At 41.7% G+C, this 24,384-nt stretch overlaps 1 protein-coding gene across 1 annotated transcript in view; it reads right to left on the bottom strand.

Moving 5' to 3' along the window:
• The window catches only part of rngtt (RNA guanylyltransferase and 5'-phosphatase), a 104,933-nt gene extending 81,078 nt beyond the window's left edge, over window positions 1–23,855 (bottom strand). The window contains exons 1-8 of the mRNA XM_030109501.1: window positions 23,792–23,855; window positions 20,406–20,515; window positions 20,225–20,328; window positions 20,054–20,142; window positions 16,150–16,225; window positions 13,653–13,905; window positions 10,360–10,469; window positions 9,295–9,396 (exon numbers count right to left, since the gene is read on the bottom strand). Coding sequence (XP_029965361.1) covers window positions 9,295–9,396; window positions 10,360–10,469; window positions 13,653–13,905; window positions 16,150–16,225; window positions 20,054–20,142; window positions 20,225–20,328; window positions 20,406–20,515; window positions 23,792–23,855 — 908 coding nt within the window. The remainder of the gene's footprint in view (window positions 1–9,294; window positions 9,397–10,359; window positions 10,470–13,652; window positions 13,906–16,149; window positions 16,226–20,053; window positions 20,143–20,224; window positions 20,329–20,405; window positions 20,516–23,791) is intronic.
• Window positions 23,856–24,384: the final 529 nt, after the last annotated feature.

Below are 24,384 nucleotides of genomic sequence, written 5' to 3'. Positions count from 1 at the left end.
CAGCTCTTTTTTTTTAATCTTCTCAACTTATGTTGATTGCTTTTTGCAGTTTCTGTTTTTAGGCTGGAGTCACAATTCATTTTTTTAAAAATGTGCCACAGAGCAGTGACTGTTGACCAGGTCGACCCAATCCCCGCGGATGGTGGCAAAGACTCATGGGGGGGGGGTTGCGAAGCCCTTGTGACTTTAGGGGGTATCATATTTTTTATGTTTTCAAAATATTGGATGAGCCTCAGGAACATAAAGAAGAATCACGATGGCGATATTTTCACCGGCAGTTTGAAATACGCTTTATCTGTTATGCGTATCAGTTATGGTTTATTAAAAGAATGTAAAAGTACCTGAAAGCAAATAAATTGAGCTTCCAGCTTGTGTCGTGATCATTATGACCAACACTGCCACAGTAAGAATATCCAATCACTGACAAGATTCACCAGTGCACCATACATCTGGTGCATGACCTTTCCAGTATAATTAAAAACACAGAAGCATTGAATAACTGGCAGATACAGAAATCTGAAATGATCTCAGAATAAAAAAAAGGCTTTGACATATACAGCTCCAAAATCACATTAAATCCAGGAGTAGCTGGCACAAAAGGGTGAAACTGTGTGAATAATTCAGTCGAAGATACAATTAATCTTTAAGACAGTGTCCGCTCCGCTGATGCACAAGATGGTGATTCCATTCACACTTTCACATTCAGAAACATGACAAATTATGTCAGAATTAAAACCAGAGTCATGTAGTCGTGCTGAGAAACACAAAGCAGACATTACAAATTTTCTATGAATAACAACACTGGTAAATCTCTATCTATCTAAATGTAAGTGTATCTATCTAAATATCCAACTCAGATGATTTCTGAGTCCTTCACAAAGATCTCAGTTTTGTACTTAAAGCATGGAGCCATTTTGTTTACCAGTCGTTTCATTAAGCCTGAAGGCAGCTCGTCTTTGCAAAGTCCTGCTGCGTTGTCAGGGCGTGCGGAATCACACAGTATCCGCTTCCCATTAAAAAATGCTAATGACAAATGTACATATTTAGCGATCCGGTGGCTTCGTTATACACCTCCCATGAACTCAATTACACTTTGCAGCCTGCCTGCTGCTCTTCAAGACAAAATGCCGAGTGCAGAACGAAGCAGGATGAACTAATGTCATAATTAGCAACCGCAGTCCTGCTGTATTCCGAAAGGTTAAGCATCCCAATCAATGCGACTGAAAACGGAGGCTAATTATCCTTTAAATTCAGCATATTGAGAAATTCACACCCCGAGAAAGTGGGTGAAAGGCTTTGATGGAGTATAAAGTCAGATCTCAACACTAAATCAGTGTTGGATGGCAGAGACGGATCCGAGATTAGTGACTTCCCCGCAGACAACGCGGTGCATTTCTCATACCTGCTGCGGCTCTCCACCATTACAACAGAAGGATTAGATGCAATAAATATGCCATCGATACCAGATGGTTCAAAGAGGGGGGAACTTGGCGAGATGCCGAGAGAGAGAGAGAGAGAGAGAGAGAGAGAGAGTGTGTGTACGGAGTTTAACAACAGCTGACAGGAGTCAGCGCTCACCGCAGAAATGCGGCTTTCGCTCCAACTGTAAGTAAACAAAGTTGTGTCACTGCAGAAAAAAGAACTCCGACTTCTGTTTTCATTCCCGATTTTATGTGCTGAAGATTGTCTCAATAAAGAAATTAATCCAAAGTCAAAATGAGAGGAAATAACCTGGCAAAGGCTCATTAACACAATAGTTCACGTGAAATTCTTTATTGGTCATGTTGTATACAGCCATGCTTCCTCCTGAAAGGTTTTAGAAAGTGCTAAGGTTTTGTCTGTTTCATGCATCAAACCTGCTACCCTGCTATAGTAACATTTTTAATAACTCAGTATTTTCTCTGTGCTTTGCAATGATAGGATTCGGGAACATGAAAGCAGTCATTTTTTATGAGCTGGCACTCCTTTTTAGTATGTTCACCTTTTTCAAGATCTATTACAGCATAAAATAACTCAAAATGTGAAGAGAATCTGGCTTTCAGTGAAAAACACGGCAGCATCATTTCAAAAAATAAAAAGTATAGTTATTGTAAAACACTATAGCTGGGTAAGCATTTATAAGAAGAGGAGAAAATAAAAAAAAAAAAAAAAAACAGCAGAAAAAATAACTTTCTTTCCATTGTTTATGTCCGGGGGTGAGTGCGTAGGTTGAGGCACTCCCTTTACACTCAGCTGGTAATAATTTCGAAAGCCATTCATTTTGTGGGGAGTGGAGCGAGAGGCGAGATATCACCTAATTATTTCCATCATAGACAAATGCGTCTCAAGTCCCCTGGACAAAGAAATTGACCATCCTAACACTGATCCAGTTAAAAAGGATCAGTGCAGTGCTCAACGGCAAGAGGTTTGATCACATTCCCCTCCAGCTATAACAGGAAAAACATAAAAATGAAATTAAATGGAGAAAAAAAAACAACATAAAAAAAAAACAGCAGCCCTTAGATATCAGTCTCATTGTAACCGCAGGGGCAAAAACAAGAGATGTGGGAGGGGAAGGAAAGAAGGGTGAGTAGGCCAGCTGTGGCTGCACAGATTTTTTTTTTTTTTTTTTTAGGGTGAGACACACAATGAAAGCATTAAAAAATGAAGCAGAGGCAGTGCAGACTGAAACGGATTACAGAGTGAACAGGAAATGTCAGAAAGCTCAGTTTAAGGAAACTGATGATTCCCACAGACAGGAAGGCTTCTTTATGCAAAGAGAGAATGTCTATTATGTGAGAAAAGGACTGACTTTCCTGCAAAGATCAAACAGATGGAGTGGGTGTCACAACAGAGAACATTTGTCAAGCAGTGAGGAGACAACAGGTCTGTGCTGAGGCAGAAGTGGCTCCCCTGCTGTCTAATTGGCCAGTTAGCCATGGCTTACGCTGTCAAGTATGTTCAGAAGAAAGCTGGGACAGACCATTAGTTCTGTGTGTCGACCACTGGTCCTCCTCTTCAACACGACTTCACCTTATTCATCTCGGCCCTCCTCTCTGAAGCCGCAGTGGGGAGCGCACACCGCCGGCTGCTCTTATGACCGTTCAGAAATTATTCAATATAATGTGCGCTTTCAAGCGCGCAAGTGTCGGGCCCTCCTCGCTCCTCCTTTGCTCGCCCCTGTTCTCTGATGGGTGCTGTGAGCTACGGATTTTATTCTTGTCCCCGAGTCATATTCCCCGAGCACTTAAGCCCTAATGAAGCACAGATGGCCATTGTGTCGGCTCTGCCAGTCTCGTCCGGCGGGTTGACTGACAGCGGCCGGCTTCCAGGGGAGGGCTTAGATCAGATCCAACAGCTTTGCACATCATTAGCGGTGCATCGACAAGCAGGACTGCTCTCTTTCACCCAAAGAGGCCAAATGATTTCTCTTTTCAGATAACCGCGGTACAAGTCACCAAAAAGATCAATCGTAGAGTACATGTGACATATCCTGGTGTTTGGCTGAGACTTTTTCCATCATTGAGGTTTGTGTGAAGAAGGCTAAGAGATTCGCTGCTCATTGCTGACGGAGGGTTGGACAAATTTTTGCTGATCCATTTGAGTCTTTGTGCTATGATGAGCTCCAAAACCTGGCTGCAGAGACAGCTCTGGTCAGAGTTATTAATGATGATGGAAAAGTGTAAACGCACGGTGCATTACAATGTGCTACATCTCGGGGAATCAAAGAGGGGGAAAGCTACACAGTATCACATGCAGTCAAACTGAAAATGATTGATCTGGAATGGTATAATTTTACTTTAATGGACTCCAAGTACTGTACTTCGTGTAGGCTAACACACAAGCAGTCTGTTGATAGATATAATGAAGTAATCAGGAGAGCGTGGAAAAGCAAGCATGCTGTGAAAACAACTGACCAATAAATAAGAAACGGTATACTGAACACCCTAATTTGGCATGTGAAAGAAAACAGAATAACTGATTACTTGTTTTCACAAGCAAATGAAGTGATAGTTGGGGAAAGGAGGCGACTTTAAAGAAAATTAAGGAAGCCAAAGAAGTTCTGGAGGCCATTTTCTCTAATTACGTCCAAGTTTAGCACCGCTGTTTGTTTGAATATTCCCAGGGATATGACTGAACCTTGCTCTTCCTCTTAAGAAGCCCAAACCAATCTAGCAGAGGGTTTGAAGACAGGATGATTAAAAAGCCAACTCCGGCTGTGTCGCAGCTCTTGGCAAACCCACTGACTCAGCCGTCCTTTCCAAAGCCCATTAGAAGAAACCTACTGGCGGACAGAGGGAGGGCGGAGGCGGCAGCGGTGGTGACAGGTTTTTTTCCCCCCTCACTGGGCGACAGGTCTGCGCATCGGCTTGCATAAGCACTTTGCCTCCATCATGATTGTTGTGTTACTGAGCAAGGCAGTGTGTAGGGATTGTTATTGCGCACACGGAGGTTGCAAGGCACAGCTAGAGTCGTCTATTCAGGCCGAAGTGCACATCATTCAGAGAACTCCAAGTTGTCCGGAATCAGCGAATTTTCCCGCTTCACCTTTCCCGGTACAAATAGGACATTTGTGTGAAATCGTAAATGAAATTAGTCAATTTAAAAGTAAAAATGACTTACGAAAATGAGAAACTCTTCTAGTCTCCTCCTCAGAGGGACAAAGAAAGGTTAAAGAGAGAGGAAGAATATATAATACCGCAGGACCTCTGGCAATATGCAAGGAGAGATCTTCACCAAGCACCTTGAGGAGACACAATTGCATGGGGGGGAAAAAAATCCTTTTTATGTCATGAAAATGCCCCTGGCTGTGAAAGCAGAACTTTAATCAGAAATTCCTTGCAGAGTTTATGACAGACTAATGTGACACCACTATCAGTAAAATCTCACCTATTGCAAGTCCTCCTTGTGCCATTATTAAAAATTTGGTTCTGCAATCAACAGATGTTCGGATTCAGAAGCCAGATTGGGATCAATCGGGACTAATTCAGTGACACCTGTCTATCAATTTGAAGCTGAAAAGCTCCTCCATGACTGGAGACATCTACTGCTATGAGATGGAAAACAGGCAACATGTTAGACGCGTAAAAGCACAGAACATCCGGAGAATACATTTTTATACCACAAAACAAAACTCAAAAGTCGACAAATAAGGTCAAATTTCTGTTTTTGGACTGGGGGGAAACTGGAAGTCCCTTAAGAAATCCCATGCAAACTCCGTAAGTCCTACATTTGCTGCAATTATCACACTTTAGTTCTTACAAGCACCTCCCGTTATCATATCCATTGTGTGAATTCATTAGCAACCACAACTTGTATTAAACTTTGGCTGTTCGGGGTAACACAGAAGCTACAAACACAGAAGCTCAAGTAAGTTACAAATAAAGTGACACATTCTCGATGCTCATGATACATGTTTGAGCTCTGCACAATGAAGTCGTATCAGAGAAGCAGCATCAGAACAAGTTGTCCCTCACAGAGAGAATAAAGGTTTTTTTTTTTTTTTTCTTTGTCAGGTTTTCCCAATAGAGCACAACGCTATTACTTGCATGCAGACCACGGCGAGGCTGGAGCTGTGCGAGGATCAAAAATGCCACATTCATCCTCTGGAAATTCCTGTAGCCTTTGTCAGACACACTTCTACACTCGGCGTGTCAGAGGCAAACAATGAGAGAGCGGCAGCAGAATCCCAAACAGGAGGCCGACACCTCACCGGCTGCAAGAAGAAGAAGAAGAAGAAAAAAAAAAAAAAGGCTCGCAAGTTTAAACCTACCGAGCAAAACTTGGGCCTTGTAAGAAAACTGAGCGTCTGATTGTTACTAGCACAGCAGGAAACGCACAATTATTTCTATTTTCAGGGATTGAAGCGTCGTAAAGACAACACTGTGACGCACAACCTCAGAAATTGAGGTCATGATCAGATAAGCACAGGTATATTATTTAAAAGTGAAGAAATGCTGAAGAGGATATAAAAGTCGGTAAGTAGGAGACAAACACACACACGACGCTGGCGTGCAGAAACACAGAGAGTGCATGCAAAATTCATGGGGGAATAATAAATAACTAACAATAAAGTATATATAAACATAGAATAGGGAGCTTTCATGCTATGAGTGACACAGCAATATTAAGTATGCTATTAAGTCCACAGTTATTTCAGACTGGCACATCAAATAAAATCTCCGAACACTGTATAAAAAGCGATATTTGCTTTTTATAATCTTTTATATGACAAATGCATCAAAAGACACATCAAAAAGTAGCAGGCAGTGGGAGGAATCAAGACCCTCATGTCTGAATGTGAAGCTCACATGCACCCACACATGATGGGCACCAATTCAATCACACTAAAGGTAAATAAATAAAATCAGTGTCTCGCTATTAGAATTATCTCTGGTGACACTTAACTGTAAATGAATCCTGTGGGCGGGACTGGTTATGTCACAGTTTTACAAAAATAGCAAGCAGCTGTCGATCACCAGAACAACAAGCACCAAGTAAAAATAAACTGGCGAGGCTCAGAGAAAAGTTAAAGCCAAAGCTTTTTCCCCCCATTCTTTTCTTCCAAAGTGTATCTGTTGGTTCTATTTTCAGTTCTCTATATGTCCATATAATGAGCACATACCCACTTTACACAAACAGTAAGTACCAAATTCTGGTACTTCGACTGTTTTTGATCAACCTGGAGATGATCAGTGGCTGAGTCTTAACCATCCTGGAAACTGACAGATCTTGTGGAGATTTTTCCGCAGTCTGGATCTCCTTTTCATTTTAAAAGCACTGGAGATCATTTTAAAAGAGCATTAACATTTTCTGCACCTCTTTATATCTTTCCCCCTCTCTAATCAACTTTGTGAACAAAGCATTCTGTTCCGTTGAACAGTGTCTCGGACAATCCATTTTTCCTCAGGTTTTCAGACTGAAATACACGACAACATGCGCGGCTTCATCCTTCACATGATTACCAGCTGTTTTTTTTTGTTTTTTTTTAACATACTAAATGAACTCACTGATTGAACTCCATACTGCTCTTGAATATGCCACTTTCAATTAATTATTCAATCACACAGACTCGGAAGCGTCCACATGCTGGCTCTGTTGCTTTTCAATGACTTTCTGCACCCACCAGGAAATTACATTTCCAATGTCTAACCACAAGCAGTGACTGGTTTGTCATGTTGGACTGATATTTGGATTTTTTTTTTTTTTTTTTAAACACAACTATAACTTACAAGGTCACTGTAGTGTCGACCTGCGTTATCAAGTCTCTGAGGATATGATATGAAACGGGCCTGAGTGTGGGTGGCGCCATGAGTACCAGCTGTCATTCTGGACAGGTCAGTAAAGAAAACCCTCCAGTTCATTACGGTGGTGCATTGCTTCAGTGGAACGATTATCTGCTATTTTTCTCCGAGATAACCCGCACACCACCTTGTTTTCATTTTCTAAACGAAGTGTTCTGTCAAACTGTGCTGATTTTGTCAGAAGATGTATCTTTAATTTTCCACCACGCTGTTTCAAAACTAACTGCAGTGTATTGAAGAACTGCTGCAGGGATGCAACAAATTATGCTGGTTTTGACAGGCAAGATGGAGGACAATCATTTTTTTGAGCATTTGTTTAACATCCTCTGTTCAAATCTGGGCTGGGAACTTCCTGTGAGGAGTTCATATGTTTTTTCCATGTCAGCTGTACACGGTAAATCAAAAGCTGTGTTATTGCTGCTTTTTCATGAAAGCATTTAGTAAATTTAGTTTTGAAAAGACGCTGTAAAAATAAAGGCGTTATTACCTCAGACATGTCCCTGGTGTGCAATAAAATAAGGAGCTTAAGTCTCCATAATGCGATCTTGGATTTAACAGAAGAATGCTCTTACACCCTATGGAATACAGGCTTTTAGTTGGGGATTTTTCTTTTAAATAGGGACGCTTCATTTCTCAGAGACACAACTGGATTTGTCAAGATCTGGTGCACGGTATGGTGGCGAGTTGCTTACCTGATCTAAATCACAATCAAAAGATAAATGCCTAAACCTGTTTTTAGATTTGTTCAGCGAATAAATAGACAGAGAAGAGCTGATGTAAAAGTATTAATATTTTGATTCTTTCATGCGTTTTTGTTTGAATCTTGAAACACTTTTCATGTCGGGGATTTTTGATTAGATTTTTTTGAGTGAGAGGCTCTTTATCACGCACTTCTTTCATCAGGGGATCTTGTTTGGATGATTATAAGCAAATTTTCATCATGCAGTCTGTCCAACTCTGTGATGAACGAAATACCTTTGAGCTGCAGTTTTTCCATTAGATTAAAACAAAGCTGATGGTTTCTTCTTGACAATTTCCCTCTTCAGATGAGAGAAGGTAGCACATGGTTTTCTCGTAGTATTAATCCTGCGCTTGAATGATGACTCACACCGAGCATACTGTCTTCCTCCCTGCATCCGCTGCTCATGACACAAGACATCAAGCATCACTTCTCTTCAAAAATTGAATAGCCGGAGGGAAAATGGGGTGAAGGACAAGAGCCTGAGGCGCCACAGGAAGAGTTCAGTGTGACGCTCTGGTCCAATTTAAGAGCAAAACTTTGAGACAACATTCCCCAGCATTTTGCAGATGATGGCAGTTAATTACACACATTAGCAGCATCTTGGTCTGGGGCCAAATCTCTACTCTGGTAGTCACACTCTTCCAGGAAATTAAAGCAGCGATATGTAAAATTCTGAAATTGACTGCACTCATTAAATATTCACCAGCACACTGCGCATTTGCACCAGCCGGAGAGAGACGGCACTACGCAGAAAACTAGTAGAATACTAAAACTCCTTTCGCCCCCTCAGCAATAGTTTTTTTGCCAACAAAAACAGAAAATAAAAGGGAAAAAAAAACAACAACACACACACACACACACACACACTCGGCCCAGAATGTGAGTGAAAAGAAACTTCCGTGCTGCACTCCTTATTCTACACGCAGCAGAGATTGGACCTGGTTATCCTGCTCACACTGTGCTGGTCTGTCAATCAAATTAATTTACAACTCCACAGTGCACATCTCCTCAGCGACACAATAACCACTCAGGTTGATTAGCCACAGAAAGGTGCCATAATTAAAGCCTAATAAGAAACGCAAGTCATGTCAGTACTTCCTCTCAGACCTCATTAACAAGCCAAAAAAAAAAAAAAAGCAGATTAACACCTGGGTAAATATACGCGATACGGGTGAACTCAAAGGAAGCGTAACGAATGGAAAATGATAGAAATCGGTACAGTTAAAGACGCAAAGTGCTGTAAAGAAACATCACGAATGAGAGACTCACCGTGTACCGTCCGCTTTCCAGCTGACTTTATATGGATTCTGCTCCAGGAAGTGCAGGTTTTGTCGGTCCATGGACACAGGCTGCGCACCAGGGAACCCAGACCTGTGACGACAAGCGCATGCAACTGAGTTCAGCTTTGGACAACCTTTAGTTCCTGTCACGGTTCTTAGAACACGGGAAAGGTTCCTGCCATCTGTGAAATTTACTTGCTGCAGACTGAGAGGAGAATCAATTTTCATTAAATGTTTTGACTGATTTCTGGCATTTTATTTTTCTGATTTAATGCTGTGGGTAGAAGGGAAAAAGAAAAAAAAAGCCGTGAAGCCACCGATAAGCTGTGAAGCTCATCTGCAAAGCCAACTCGGAGCGTGCATCTGTCAATAACAAACTGAAGAGCGTTATACTGTTATTATCCATCATGTGCCTCAATAAACTATCATGAGAATCTTCTGAAGATAAAATAAAATGGCAAAAAGATAGGCATGCACCAACAACCATTGCAATATGTATCTGTGTCTGAAACTGCTGTGTTACCTCTGGTAATGGAAAAGATCGTACTCACTAAGTTTGTCAACTCTGGTGTGAAGAAATTGTGCGTTAGGCAACATGTTATCATAAGTGGTACAAATAGAGACAACACCAAAAAAATAAATAAAATAAAATATATAAACTGTTTAGTTTGACACCAACAACAACTTTAGGATTTCATTACATGAGCAGGTATGAGCGCACAGCGGTGTAACAAAATCAACTATTTAAACAGCTGGAGGAGGAGGTCGTAGCGTGAACGGATCCTTCTGCTGTGACGAGACACTGCAGTGGAGCTGACTCCGTGCACTTTCATTAAAAGAACTGCTGCAGCATGTTTCTCAAGAATAGCAAAATCTATTCCTGACTCTGCCGCCTGTCTCAAAGTGTAAAAAAGAAGGGAGGGGGGAAAAAAAAAAAAGGTGATTTAAGACAAATGAGTCACTCACAGCACAGCACAGCACACCTACAGGCATGTACACAGACGCACAGTTTCCCAGAGGGCAATGAGGAGATGAGGCAGAAGGAGGCTCTTACTTGTCCCACTCGGCCATTTCCTGACACATTCTTTGGATCTCGCCTAGCTTGGGCTGTGTGGTGACCTGTGTGACGCCTTTCACCGTGACGCCTTCGAGAAATACTGCGCCCTGCGAGGAGAAACCAGAGAAAGCACAGGGTTGAAGTTGAATTGAATTTTAAGAAAGATTCATAGCCACCTACACACGGAAGAGAAAACATTTGTACTACCAGCCATATTTTTCCAAACAGCTGCTGCTTTGCTTTATGGATCTCTGAGGACTGCAGGAATGGCAGGTAGAATTATTAAAAATCAGGCTTTCCTCTGCACCGTTCCCCTTTCAAAAACATCCGCACCCTAATTATTATGACAAACCACCTCATAAATCCAGATTTCGTTGCACAAACTCATGGGAAAGTTGCCTCGACAGACCCCTCACTCTACCTTTTCACCTCTGTGCTTGCACTGACAACATCAGCGCCACTTTCTCATTAAACACATTTTCCTGTGTGACTTGCCTTTTGCTTTTGACGTGACCTTTTTCCCTCCTTCGCTGCACAGATGAGTCATGCTAATGAGTGGTATGCAATATTCAATAAGCACACAGACTGTGGCACGGTAATGCATGCCATCCCCAGGAACATTACGGTGTAGGTGAAGCTTTCAGACTTTGGAGTGGGCCAGGTGGGGGCGCCAGAGAGCAGGGACAGTGAGTGGTGAGGGCATTTTTACGGCAGTAGCAAAAAGCTCTGCACTTGTGCTCGTAGATCCACAATAACTGCAATGGCGGCCTTCTGAGAGGCATGACTCCCAGTTGATCTTCTCCAGGTATTCAGTAATTTTATAGTTAAGAGTCACCAATCTAATTGTCGTCTGTCCATATGAATGTCCCTTTACTCACCACTGTTAATGTTTCTAGTATGCACTAAATCTGCAAATTCAAAACAAGAGCTTTGAAATATACAAGATAAGGAGAATAAATCCCATGAAATTCACAAGAAAAAGTGCAATTAACTAATGAAAAATATACAGAAAGAGTAAATTATGAAGTAATCAGAGTGCATGATTCATTGTGTTGTTTAGTTTTGCATGCAGGAGACTTTCCTGAGAGGCAGGAGGCTGAGCTGGACCTAGTAAACACCAAGAAGAGATCAGAGGGATGGCCAAGGCTGAGAAGTTCAGGGATAAAACTAGAGCGCTTCCAGGTTGGCATGGTTTGTACATGTGCTGAGGAAACACAGTGGATATTCCGGACGAAGAATAGAGATGGAGATGCCAGGCAGTGGAAGAGAAAGACCTGAGAAAAGATGCTCTCAAAGGAGGTAAATATTGGACTGCTACCACATGCCCCACCTTTATACCTCGTGTCTGAATAATCGGCAAGTCCTTGTAATGTTACATTGTGAAATGGATCATTAAAAACACACCATTTTACCATTATTCATCTTTACAAAAGACACATTCGGAAAAACTTATCTTGTAATAAGCCCTTGTGAAATGGGGTGCGGGGCATCTGTAGGGCACACAGAGCTGAATGAAAACTTTTACAGCGATTTCACCTTCATACAACACTATTAAAGCAGTGTTTAAAAAAAAAAAAAAAAAGATTTATTATTCCAGTGATTTCAGACTGTGGGACAATCTTCTTTAGAACCACTAAAGAGAAAGAGCACAGCTACGAGAAAAAAAAAATGTAGCAGAGCAAATTTTAATCATTATTATTTGTGTTTGAAAAACCAAAAAAGTTCTGTTGATGCAACCGTGACATTAGATAACTCTTTAAAACATACTCTACTTAGTATGTCTGGCACAGCTGGAAAAGTTAACTCTTTAGTGATTCACCAGGACATTAATAGACATGAACAAACAGCTCCACTGATGATTAAATTTTACAAAAAACTTCAAAATTATATGACCAAAATTTCAATTGAAATGCTTATGGAATTTTTTGTCAAGCTTTTCCGGAAGCTTGGTGGTTGTCTCCTGCTGTAATATTGGCCAATCAGGACGAGACCCCTGGGGTCAGCCCGGGACCTGCTGAAGAGATCGTATCTCTCAGCTGGCCTGAGTTCTGACAGCTCGAAGGAGTTTTAAGTGAAATTCAAGTCTGACTTCCATCTGGCTTTCAGATTTTCAGATTTTTGATTTTCTTTGGTTACAGTTTGAAGGGAGGATGTGTGATGACGCAGGGCCTCGACCGATGAGTCAGAACACTGAATTGGTTGTCTAAAAATACAGAGTGCCTTGTTAAAAAGTTTTGTTAAAATATTTTGTAGTGTACTGTTGAAGCAAGGTGGACAACACAATGCCTTTAAAAGATAAACCAGCAGCACAGCAGAAAACTGTCTTTGTAACCACAAGTGATGTTTTATCTCATCCTTAATCAACAAATTGAGTAATCTAAAGAAATAATTGTTGCTTTTCCACTTACATTTCCAGGGAGAAGCACTTTTTTTTTTTTTTTTTTTTTTTAAGTAGACCTCCATGTTGGAGGATCACTGGATTGATCTTTGTTTCATCAGGGAACAAAAGAAAGCGTCTCGACTTTCCACATCAAAATTCGAAAGCACCACTCGAGCAAATAACCTGTCTGGCTGCCGACCAGTCTGAGAGAGAGCCGGGCCACTCAACCAAGAGACAGCTTTCCTTAATGACAGTCAAGTGATGCAGTCTGCAGGAGCGGCTGCCCTCTCCTCTGGACCGTCCCTCCAGACCTGTCTGCTGGATCATATTCTCCACTATTAGATTTGCCTTGATTTAGCTTTTCAGCGAGCGCTCAGTGCAATTACAGTCATAAACAAGTGTTGTGCTGCTGTAATTTGGTGAAACGCTTCACACCCATGAAAATAAGTTTTCATCCATGTCCTGGAAATCAAACAAAACGTGTGGCTTTTCGCTGCATCCACACTGACCGCTTATTATGTTGTTGGTAACTTTTGTGTTTCGCCTCCTTGTAACGACTCAGGGTATCGGGTTCAGAAGAATTGCAAGCGGCCGACGACGACCTTTCAATTTTAGCAAACTGCCCTGATGAAAGCTTTAATGAAGACAAAAGCAACCTTCATCACGTTTGCGCCGGCAGACCAGGAGCTATGATGTGTAATTTTCTTTAAATGTGAGCCCCAGATTTATTGGATCATTATTATTTCATATATATAGCTGAATATGTGTCTCACGACATAAAGGGGATGGCCCCCCCGAGACCCTACATCGCCCGGCATGAGATCTGTGTCGTGTGGAGCAGGACGGAGGGGTCGAGGCTTTTCTTCCACTTCACGGTCCATTTCCCCCCCCCCCCCCGGAAAACTCTTACCAGTTTGAGTTTCTCCTTCTTCCGCTTGCCGGGCGCTGACCCGGAGGAGCTGGGGCCGGACTCCTGGCCGACCGCGTTCCCGTCGTCATCCACCTCCCCGTCGGCGTCGTCGTCAAAGCACCACTCGGGCAGCGCGGGGGCAGGGGGGGCGTCCTCCTCGTCGCCATAGCGACGGAAAAGCTCTTTGAGGTAGTCTCCCTTATAGATCCCTGGGGCACGGGCCTGGGCAAAAGCCGCCACAGCTGCCTCCACGCTGATAAGAAAAAAAGAGGAGGGGGGGCACCGACGTATTATTATATCACTTATTGAGATGCTCTGGAAATGTGGAATATTCCAATAGTAACAATAGTTTTCCTATTTATTCAACCACTGGCCACAACGTTTTTCATTTTAAGTTCCTAAAGTGGAATTTACCAGCAATAAAAACCAAAAATATTTTCATCAAAATTAAAGTTTTTTCAAATGTAAATGTGGTCAATCATCCATCAAGCGGCTTGAGATCAAATATGCTAAAGAGTAAATGCAACATTTTACTTATTTTGAAAGCAGAAAACCCGTTCCATGGCTTTGGGTTCTTGAAATGTGAGTGACTGCTGATTCTTAGTGTTTTCAAGTGTGAGTCAGATGCAGCCATTTTCTAGGCTCGACAAATAATTAAACACGGAAAGTAATACAATCAGCCAAGTGTTCCTTCATGATAAAAGCAATATCTGCTATTAAGAAGCTATCATCTTATCAGGCTGCAAAAAAACTCAGCTTCGTTTGACAATGTGCCAAATAATCCACTGCAGAGAAAGAGGCTTGTGCACAGGCTTCAAATAGGTCAGAAATAAAGTGGCCTGTCTCGTCCTAAAATGTGCATTTATATGGGAGGCTCGGGGGTGCACGCTCACGGTCGTGATGGAAAGAGGCTTTTAACCTTTTTGGGGTGAGCACTAGAAACAAATGGTCCTTTTACAAAGAAAGGAGCACTTTAGCCAAATAGAACAAGAAAGATAAAACATTTTTTGATATAACTTACGAGTGACACTTTTAAAAAAACTCACTATGTAGAATGTTAGCCACGACACTGTCAGAAACTGGGTGATGTTGAATCTCTTGAAAAACTGTTTTTCTTCTGCTTTTCGTTTTGGTATTTGCATTGTTCAGATTGTTACATAACTGTGCAACTTTTTGAAACATCACGACTCAGATCTATAATTCAAAACCAATTCATTAACAAGGCGTTAACGCAACAGCTTCTTAAACTTTTGAGCCCCTGCAACCCACTCAGTGTGCATTTAACAACCATTTACAATTTTATGAAAACAGTGAGTTTGCTCATCATGTCATCTCCAACAGTGTGTGGCAGCCATGAGTCATTTTTGCATTAATACAAGGGTGATGCATTGTTTAATGACTCAATGCACCATCTTGTGGTTCAGACTTGAATTGCAATACTATATTGTGCCGCTCAACCTTGTTTCCTGATACACAAACAAACAGTGGTGTAGTGTAGATTCTGACAATTTCATCGGTAACTTGTCTGTGGGACCAGACCAAATAGATCAAACTTCAATCCCTAAATGCATCAGTGAGCCTTGGATGCTCATGACTCTCTCACTGTATCACCTCTTTGACTTCCTTTAAACAGCTTTTGAAAGATAATTCCCTCTGCAGACTGAAAACTACAAATGCTTCATTAGTAACTAGCACTTACAATGTGATCCAGATCAAACTCTAACCTTTAAGGCACTTTTTTGCTTCTTCTAACATAACAATTTTGTGAGCGAAATGCAAATGGCAATAATGAGGAAATAATTGATGTTCCGCTCAGCTGTCATAATGTTATGGCTGGTGGTTGATGCCCATTTACAGCAAATAGGTATGTGATTTAGTCAATATTTCCTTCAGAAAGTCAGTTGGTTGTGTTGAAAGTGATTTAAAACAAGCAATTATGAGCATTAGCTGCAGCTCTAATCATGACTCACTGCATAAAGACTTGATTCTGGCAGCAGGCATTAAAAAAAAAAGGCTTGCGTTGGTAATTTTATAGTTAAATTATTTTTGCAATACATGAGACGCTAGAAGACAGCTGTGAACGCTGTCAGAATACTCAATTGGCAGGAAGTGGTGGGTGGTGGGAGGGTTTCATCCAGCCTCCATGTCTGCAGCTTCCAGGGATTCTGCTCCCACAGACTGCCGCTCCACCTCTGACTACACGTACATCCTCGCCCCTCCTGCTCAGCTGCTGTGAATTATTCATCTGTGTCGTGGGGTGATGAGCTCAGTCGCCAGAAACCACCAAGATTCTCTGAAGCTTCTCACGCTCTCAGTCTCATGTGCAGCGGCGATCAGGAGGCGATTATCAACTAAGAAATAATAAAGACTGGCTGGGGGCTGAGGTGTGTGTGTGTGTATGTGTGTGTGGGGGGGGGGGGGGGGAACCACACACTGTGTAGCAAGGTTTGTGTAAGCAAGTGAAGCTGTCCAGTGAACCGAGCCTGTCGGTCTTTACCTCCAGTCCATCTTCTCCACCAGGTACGCACAGATCAAAAAACCCGTCCGATTGAAGCCGTGCGTGCAGTGAACACCTTCAAAAGAAAGGAGAGGAATAATCATTTACAGGAGGGCTAAAATATGCAGGATGACATTAAACTTGGCGATGCCCCCCTCCCACCCCCGACTACCCATGCTCAAAACCTCAATCAATGAATTTAAAGTAGCAAACTCTGAGCAGGTCATCATTATTTCAGCAGCCACATGGGCTTGAATGAATTTATCTGAAGACGGCTCTCCTCACATCAATAACATCTCCCTGCTTTCAGATGTACAGATGCTGAGTGGTTTGAGCTGGGGCACCCAGTCGTTCCCTCAAAGGACTAACAGGGACACCACACAGATTTTTCTCCATGAAGAGGAGCTCCGGAGATTGATGAAACATTCGGGGAGGTAAAGTGCGAACGGGAGAAGGCACAGAAGAAACAAAACACCAAAGAGAAAACCTCCGTCTTTGTTTTGACGTGAATTGCACTTAAGTGTGAGGCTGAAATCGAAATCTGGGAAGCGAGCGTCCCTGTAGGAAAACAAGCCCTTGAAAATATTTGTCATAATAGGACGTGGCGAAAAATGTAATTCTGTTACAAACTGACATTTTCACAGAGATACAATCTTCTGCGGGCGCACAGCAGGGTTTAAGTACACTAAATCAAAGTGCATTTGGCTCTCACGCCTCTCCAGCTCGGGGAGTTTTGCCTGGCAACGCTAACAAAGATGAAATGAACCAACGTCAGAGGACAGGGATCACATTTACTGGCCCGGCTGCCTAATTTGGACATGTGTACCATGGAGACAACAAAGCCTAATCACCAGCTGGCTCCGGATAGGACATCGCTGAGATGACATTCACACATTCTGCTGCGATGGTCGGGCGACTGGACCCACGAGCCAGGCAGCAGTTAGTCGTTGGGAGCGGATCTCGACAGGAGGAGGTATAAGAGAGCACCCTGCTGCCGCGAGTGTGAAAGTGCAGCGTCAGGAACCGTGCCACTTGAAAACAATCCACTGAGCCGCCTTCAGGACAAAAAAAAATCTCACAACTGGTCGCTACACAGACAAAATAACAAATGTGTGTGATGTTATTACAGTCCAAAAATCAGGATTTACTGATGTTAATCCAACTGGTGCAAAAAGCGTATTGGTAAGCTACATGCAACAAGCTAATCCCACTCACTTCTGTTCAAACGTGCATCATGAATATTTGATCATCCAAACAAACAACGGCGATCCGATACGTTCAGACGAGCTGCTCTTCAACCGAGTGTTGGACGGGAAAGGAGGATAGTTTAGGTGAATTTGAGCAGGGCATGATTTTAAGTGCAGGACTGGGAGTTCTGAGGATTTCAGAAAATACATCTAGGTTCTTTCACGCACAACCACACGGTTCACAGAGCTTTGCAAAAAAAAAAAAAAACAGAGAGAGAAATTCCTGTGAGAGGCAGCTCTCTGAGCATAAATCATTGATGTCAGAGATCAGAGGGCATTGGTCAGACCTTTTTTCAGATGACAGGAAAGTAAAACCGCTTGTTCCAGCCACTTCTCACAGCCTTGGTGAAATGTAAATGACCATCAGCGCAAACGTGGAAGCCGCTGGGTTACAGCAGCAGCAGATCACATCAAGTGGCTTTTTTTTCTTCAAGCAGAAGGTGGAAACTGAATCCATGCAGACTAAACAAATCGATCAAAACGACAATACAAGAGACGGACACTGTTGCCCAGTCTGTAGTTCTGAATCTGCGGTTGAATGGTAATGTCAGAATTTGGTGAAACAACACGACCACATGGCGTGATGAGGACAATACCTTCCTGTACAGTCAGACCAAACTGAGTATCATTCACACACTGCAGAAGTGTGTTGTTGGCGACCACGTCCATCCTTTCACACACACACCACAGTCATCTCAAACAAACTTCAGGCAGAACAAAGCTCGACTTCACAAATATCCAGTTTTAGGGTTGACAGCCTTTCTGTACGGAGTTTGCATGTTGTCTCTGTGCATGCTGCGGTTTCTTCACACAGTCCTCAGACATATATTGTTGTGTTGGTGTGGAACTTATTTCAACACTGTCTTGGTTGTTACTATTCTCTAAAATGAGTTCTCTTGACTAAAATAGTTTCCTCACATCTTGAATGTGCAGCCAACAAATCTGAAGCAGCCTGTCAATAAGTTGCAAAATCCCCCAGAAGAGTTGCCAACACTGACACCAATGTCATAAGGAATAAAATCAGAGGAGAAACAATAAAACAATTCAAATCCTGACTAGTAAAGTGCATATAATGGGAGCCAATACTTGACTATAGAAAGGTTCAATACATAAGGCTTAATTTACTGATCCATTTAGCTTTTTAAGATGGAGCAATCAAGTTTTTATAGCTTGAAATCTGACTAGAATTAACTTCACTTGAGTTTGTAAAGTCGCGCTGACTATTAATGTCAAGCCGAGGAAACGAACAACCTCATAAAAACAGTGGAAAAAAAAAAAAACCTCTGCCCACATTCAGTGATGCACTTTTCCTCTGAAGATCAAGTTTATTTATTCTTGGAGCCTTTTGATGTACCTTCACCTATAAATCACCTACACAGCGCTCACTAGGAGACGAGAGCCGTTTCTGATGTCAAACTCCTACACTTGAAAAAGCAAGTTTAGATGTGCAAATTCACTCCTTATCTCCAACTGCACCCTCTACTCAAGCCTTAGGAGGGCTGTTTAAACTCCGGCTGCTGACGTGGAGCTGCCGTGTGATCTTGAGGAGGACGGATTATCGAGGGAACGTAGCTCACATAATTTCACTTAAATTTTCACAGAAATTTAGAATGTATAACAGTTTTAAAATAAAATAGGCAGGCTTGATTACGTTTGTAGTTGTCAAAATATGGATTATGTGTGGCCTAAGCTTTTCTGCAGATTGTAAAGAAATAAGTTTAATAATTACAGTGAGGGCAGCAATCATTTTTAAATGCTATGCACAAACAGTATCACATTAGGACATATATACTAAATCTAATTTTTACAATTATATTAAAAAAATGCATAGTGCAATGCTGCCATCTGCTGGACAAGTCAGTTTACCCAAATATATCAAAACATTTTCTGCAGGTTTTTCTTTTTCGCCCCGCTAAGCTTCACCTTTTCTGAGTGCTGCCAAAACAAGTTCATGTATGTTTAAACTGCATCTATACGTCTCAGATCATTTGTTTATAGACCGTTAGCATAGTTAGACAATGCATGTAGACACAGGAGATGCATGGCAGTGCTGTAGGAGTACAGATTTTTAAAGAAGTTCTGCTAAATTCAGAAGAGTGAGAAGCACAAACAGCAACTTTCACTCAGTCACTGTTGTTTTATCCACTGCAACTGAAGCCGTTTTCATTGATTTAAAATGCCTGTCGAGTAAAATTAACATCTGCAACACAACAGAGGTTCAGCTTTTTCACTCAAAAACACGGTCGGGAAAACGTCACCTTGGAGGCAATCTCGGGGTCTCCGGGAAAAATAAATGATTAGAACCTCTGTTTGAGGCTACTCACACCCGGGCTGTCGGAGGCTACTCGTTTTATGAAACAAATGAGAGGCACACCAGGTGCCTTTTGCAGTGATGTTCACAGTCATTAAGATTCACACTGAGTGTGATACATGAAAGGCTGAGAGTGGAGCGAACACAGTGGGGGAGTTTAAAAAAAAAAACCACACACACACACAAAAAGAGGCAAAGCTGCGAGAAACAGTGAGAGTGGATTATACACGGTGCCAACTCATTTTAACCACCAAACACTACTATTATCAATTTCAATAAATTAAAACAGCACTAACAGAACCAGCCTTTGACATTCCCATCCTGGAACAACAGAATGAATATTTACCGATTAATTCAGTGGGGTTCTTCTCAATGAAATGCTCACAGAGTCTGATGAACATGCTGGTCGTTTCCTTCGATGGGCATTCCCCGTGTCTGAAACAAACAATCACAAACATGTCTTTCCCGGAACACTGGCAGCATGGAGCGGAGGCATTCAGCCCGAGTTTACACATACCCTTTGCACTGAAGCTTCACATACTTGATCCCTTCTTTTTCGATGTCGTTGCGGTCATAAAAGCGGGTAGTGTTGGTCAAATCGACAAGCAAGCCCATTTTCACCTTTGGAAGAGACGAAGCGGTGCAGTGAGACACTGGTTCCCACGTTTCGGGGAATCAGCCTGTGCTGGGTTACTTACCTTGAGACTTTTTAAATAGTTGGACAGCATGCTGGGGTGGAATCTGTTTTCCTCTGCAACCTGGTCGTCGTATCGCGAACCCAACATTGTCTTCATAGGCAGGAATTTACCTACAACAGCAACAAAGAAAGATTTCTTTAGTAATAAAACTATTACACACTAAATGGACTATATTCATGGACAATCTGGAATTTAATGGGTTGAAATTCTGAAAATGATGAAAGATTTGGTTTTTCTAAAGACTAAAGATGAAAAAAAAAGGAAAAATATATTCGAATAGTACTTAGATGAAAATGTGTGATACACAAAAATGTGTATAAGAGATCGCAACAGCAGTAAATGTAAGGATATAGTAAGTGTTAAACCAGGCTTTAACATATTTGTTATTAGTTATTTTCATTACTCTACACATTTTTAGATTCTGCATTGTCTTTCCAATGTTATATTATTTCTCTAAATGCTTTCTTTCAGCTTGCCTTTAAGTAATTAATCATAATCAAAACGCATGGCCTGCGGACCCAAACACAGCACAGAATTAAAACTAAAGCGCCGATTGCAGCAATCTGCAGAATCTGCAGAAATCCATGTTCCTGAAAAGGATTTTTACAAAATCAAAGTCTAAAGAGAAGCAAAGAGGATTTCAGATTTAGTCAGTATGCTTCCAGGTGAGTAGTGTGTTTGTTGTTGTTTTAAATGCAGAAAACCCAGAAGATATAGCAGGGATTGACTTAGCCCATTTCAATGCTGATTCTCTTTTTATCTTAAGGTAAGTTTTGTTTTCATGCTGATCTAAATAAAATTTTGAATGCATGAAATTCCTAATTATTAAATGGTTAATTTTATCACTTTCAATTAGACCAGACTGCTTCATTGTGATAAGAAATGCGGCAAAACCATTGGAGTGTTTTTTAATTATGAAATCTAAAATACTAATACAATTAAAAGAACAAAAATTAAGAATGAGAGTTTACAAATGCAAGAGAATACAGTGCAACTCAAAATAAATCCCATCCTTACTGACAGGCAGCAGCAATCAGAAAGATCTTCAGGACGGTTTTAAATGAACTCAAGAATTGGAGCCATCCTGACGTTTTCTGGTAGTTTGTTCCAAATATTTGCTGCATTAAAAATACTCATCTTCTGCATGTTTGGTTTTTGACTCTGGGACAGAAAGCAGGTATTGATCCAGATTAAGGTAACAGAAGATCTGAGATGTATTTTGGCTTGAAACCATTCAGAGATCTGCTGATCAGTAGAAAGATTATGAAATATATTCTGTGTGTGACAAGAAGCCTGAGGACAGGACTGACGTGGTCCACTTTCTGTCAGGACTGGAGCAGCAGTGTTTTCAATCAGCTGCCTGACAGAATGACCAGTGTTACAACAGTCAAGTTGATTGAAGACAAAGGCATTAACCATTCCTTTACCAGACAAGAACGACAATAAAAACGATATAATGATGAGAATGAGCGCAGAGTGAGCGGGGCTCGGAGCACGCGGTAACCGCGGTTTGTTTGGACACGTGACGCTCGGATCGAGGGGCTCGCCACCTCTCAAACTCTTCTCTCAATAACCCTTTAAAGCGGTAACCACCCCTCACAAGGTCACACTGTACTGAAAATCAAACCAACGTCGACAACATGTACGCAAAGCAAGCGAAAAGCCGAGCTTCAGCGGCTCGTTAGCTTCTGGTCAAGAGTTAGCCAAACAAACGAGTTGATGAAGTTAGCCTCCGACTGGGCCAATAAGGGAAAAGCAAACTGTTTCACAGTTAAAGCCCTCACTTTATTAAAAACTACTCCGTAAGATCTCTACACAGGAGTGGAGTCAAACTGTTTGTGCTTTTTTCATGTATCTGTACTTGAGACAGTCTTTCATGTGAAAACAAGTACATATAATCTATCCTCATGTGCATAAAACTGCATAATATCTCTTATCAGGATGATTCAGAGTTACACTGAAAGGTCAAAGGAATGGATCCTAGAAATTATCAGTAATGGAACTGAAGGCCATTATTTATAATGGAATCCATTATATCATGATTTAAATGACGTATTCACACTAATATTGTCAACAAATACAGTATCAGTGCCAATTGGGTTAAACATGCTTGATGTACACGTTGAATCCATTTCACACATTTTTCATTATGAGTTGGAATGTAAAAGCTGGTTCAGTTAATCACCACATGACTTCCGATCTGTGGAGCAGCTTCTATTTCTGTGACAGCTGTGCAGTTTTCCTTTTATTCTTCATTACTGTGAAAACACATGACACTTGGACATTTTATATCAGGACTACAGGATGAAATTAAAGAATAGAGGGTGTTTTCAAACACACTAAAGTATAGTTTTTGCAGCTGTGCAATCTTTTTTAGGGTATATCATTCTTCAAGTTCGAGTGCAGCTCAAACTACTTGAAAATTGGGTTTAAATTAGTTAACAAATGAACAACAGTTGCATGTAGATTGAAGTTCTTCAAGGACATCACAGTGCTAAAGATAGCCTAAACAACCAAAATAGCAAGCTGAAGTAGGGCTGTGTCCTCGCAGAGGTTCCTCACCAATGTACTCAATGTACGACTCTTAACTCTGAAAGAAATGTTTAATCAAACCTGTAAGTCAACCTGTCAACACAAAAACAAACAGCCTGCATTTTTAAGAGGGTTGATGATACTGAAATGTGTTCATATTGAATCGAACACGGATATTTAACTAAATGAAATTTCTAAAATGACAGGTAGTCTATTAAATGTATTATTCCATCGTGAGATTAATCACTAGGCCCGCGTTGGACTAATTCAGGGCGAAATAAATAAAGAATTATTTTGAAATGTAGGGCTGGCTGTAATACTGTGATCAATTCCAATAAGCACAAATTCTTCCATCCGTTGATCTAACATGTTCCCATTTTACAGCATTAACATTCACTGACAGTGTCCTTAAATCTATTAGGATCCCCTTAAGTTTTCCCTCAAGTGACGAATTGGAGGCTAACTTCAGCATCGTAACAACTCGCGCCTAGAATCGGAGTCATCAAAATACAGTGAATCAGATTATGCTACAAATTGTAGAAGAAAAACACAATTTCAAACACAAAATTAAATTACTTAATATCACTGACTGAATTCACAGAAGCTATTGCTTCATTTACACGTATTGAATCGCTGCATGTTTACGTAGACGCGGACGTGCTATTTTTATTTTTCTCTGAACCGAGACGAGCTGCTTCTTTTATCCGCACGTTTGGAAGCTAGAATAGTGGCCGCGGACGTATTTAGAGGGAGCATCAAGTTAAATGTTATAAACAATCAGAGCAGGTTAACCCTAACCCTAGCACCAAAGCTCCGAGCAGGAGCACAACCTAACCAATGATGGTTTAACTCACCTGCCACAGGCTGTCCTCTTCTGGGACAGGTACGCCACCGTGGAGGGGGTCCCGTGTGTGACATTTTGGGAAGAAGGCTGACAGTAACCAAAGCCTTGTATCCGTGGGCCCGCCGCGGGTCGAAGAGCACTTGTAGAGCAGAAGCCGGGCTGCGGATCACCCGAGCACCGAGGACTCACAGGCCGACAGCTGCTAACGCAGGAGACTCATCCGACAAGTTTCAGCCCCGACGAGCATTTACCACAAACACTCCGCTGACGGCTCCCCGTGGACCGCCACCCGAAAACAATGCTGTCTTCTCGAGGTGTTTACTCAGCGTCCTGACAGTTATAAACAATCTAGCATAACACCGGTGGTCAACAAATGAGCTAGCTAGCCGTGGCTACACTAGCGACGTTTCTTCTTCGTGTGATGTTCAAGTGTAGCTCAAACAACAAAACGTTTCACACTGACGCCTGCCGGAGACTATGAGAAACACAGTGAAATCAGTTCACCCTCAACTAATCTTATTTTTTTCAATTCCGCATAGTTTCTGCACTGTTCAACATCACGTCTTCAGAGTGTGAGAGGAAACCCCCATACACACGGTAAGA

This window comes from Salarias fasciatus, chromosome 15, assembly GCF_902148845.1.
Source record: "Salarias fasciatus chromosome 15, fSalaFa1.1, whole genome shotgun sequence".
In the NCBI taxonomy this organism is placed as follows: Eukaryota; Metazoa; Chordata; class Actinopteri; order Blenniiformes; family Blenniidae; genus Salarias; species Salarias fasciatus.
This window is presented reverse-complemented; position numbering and strand designations above follow the sequence as displayed.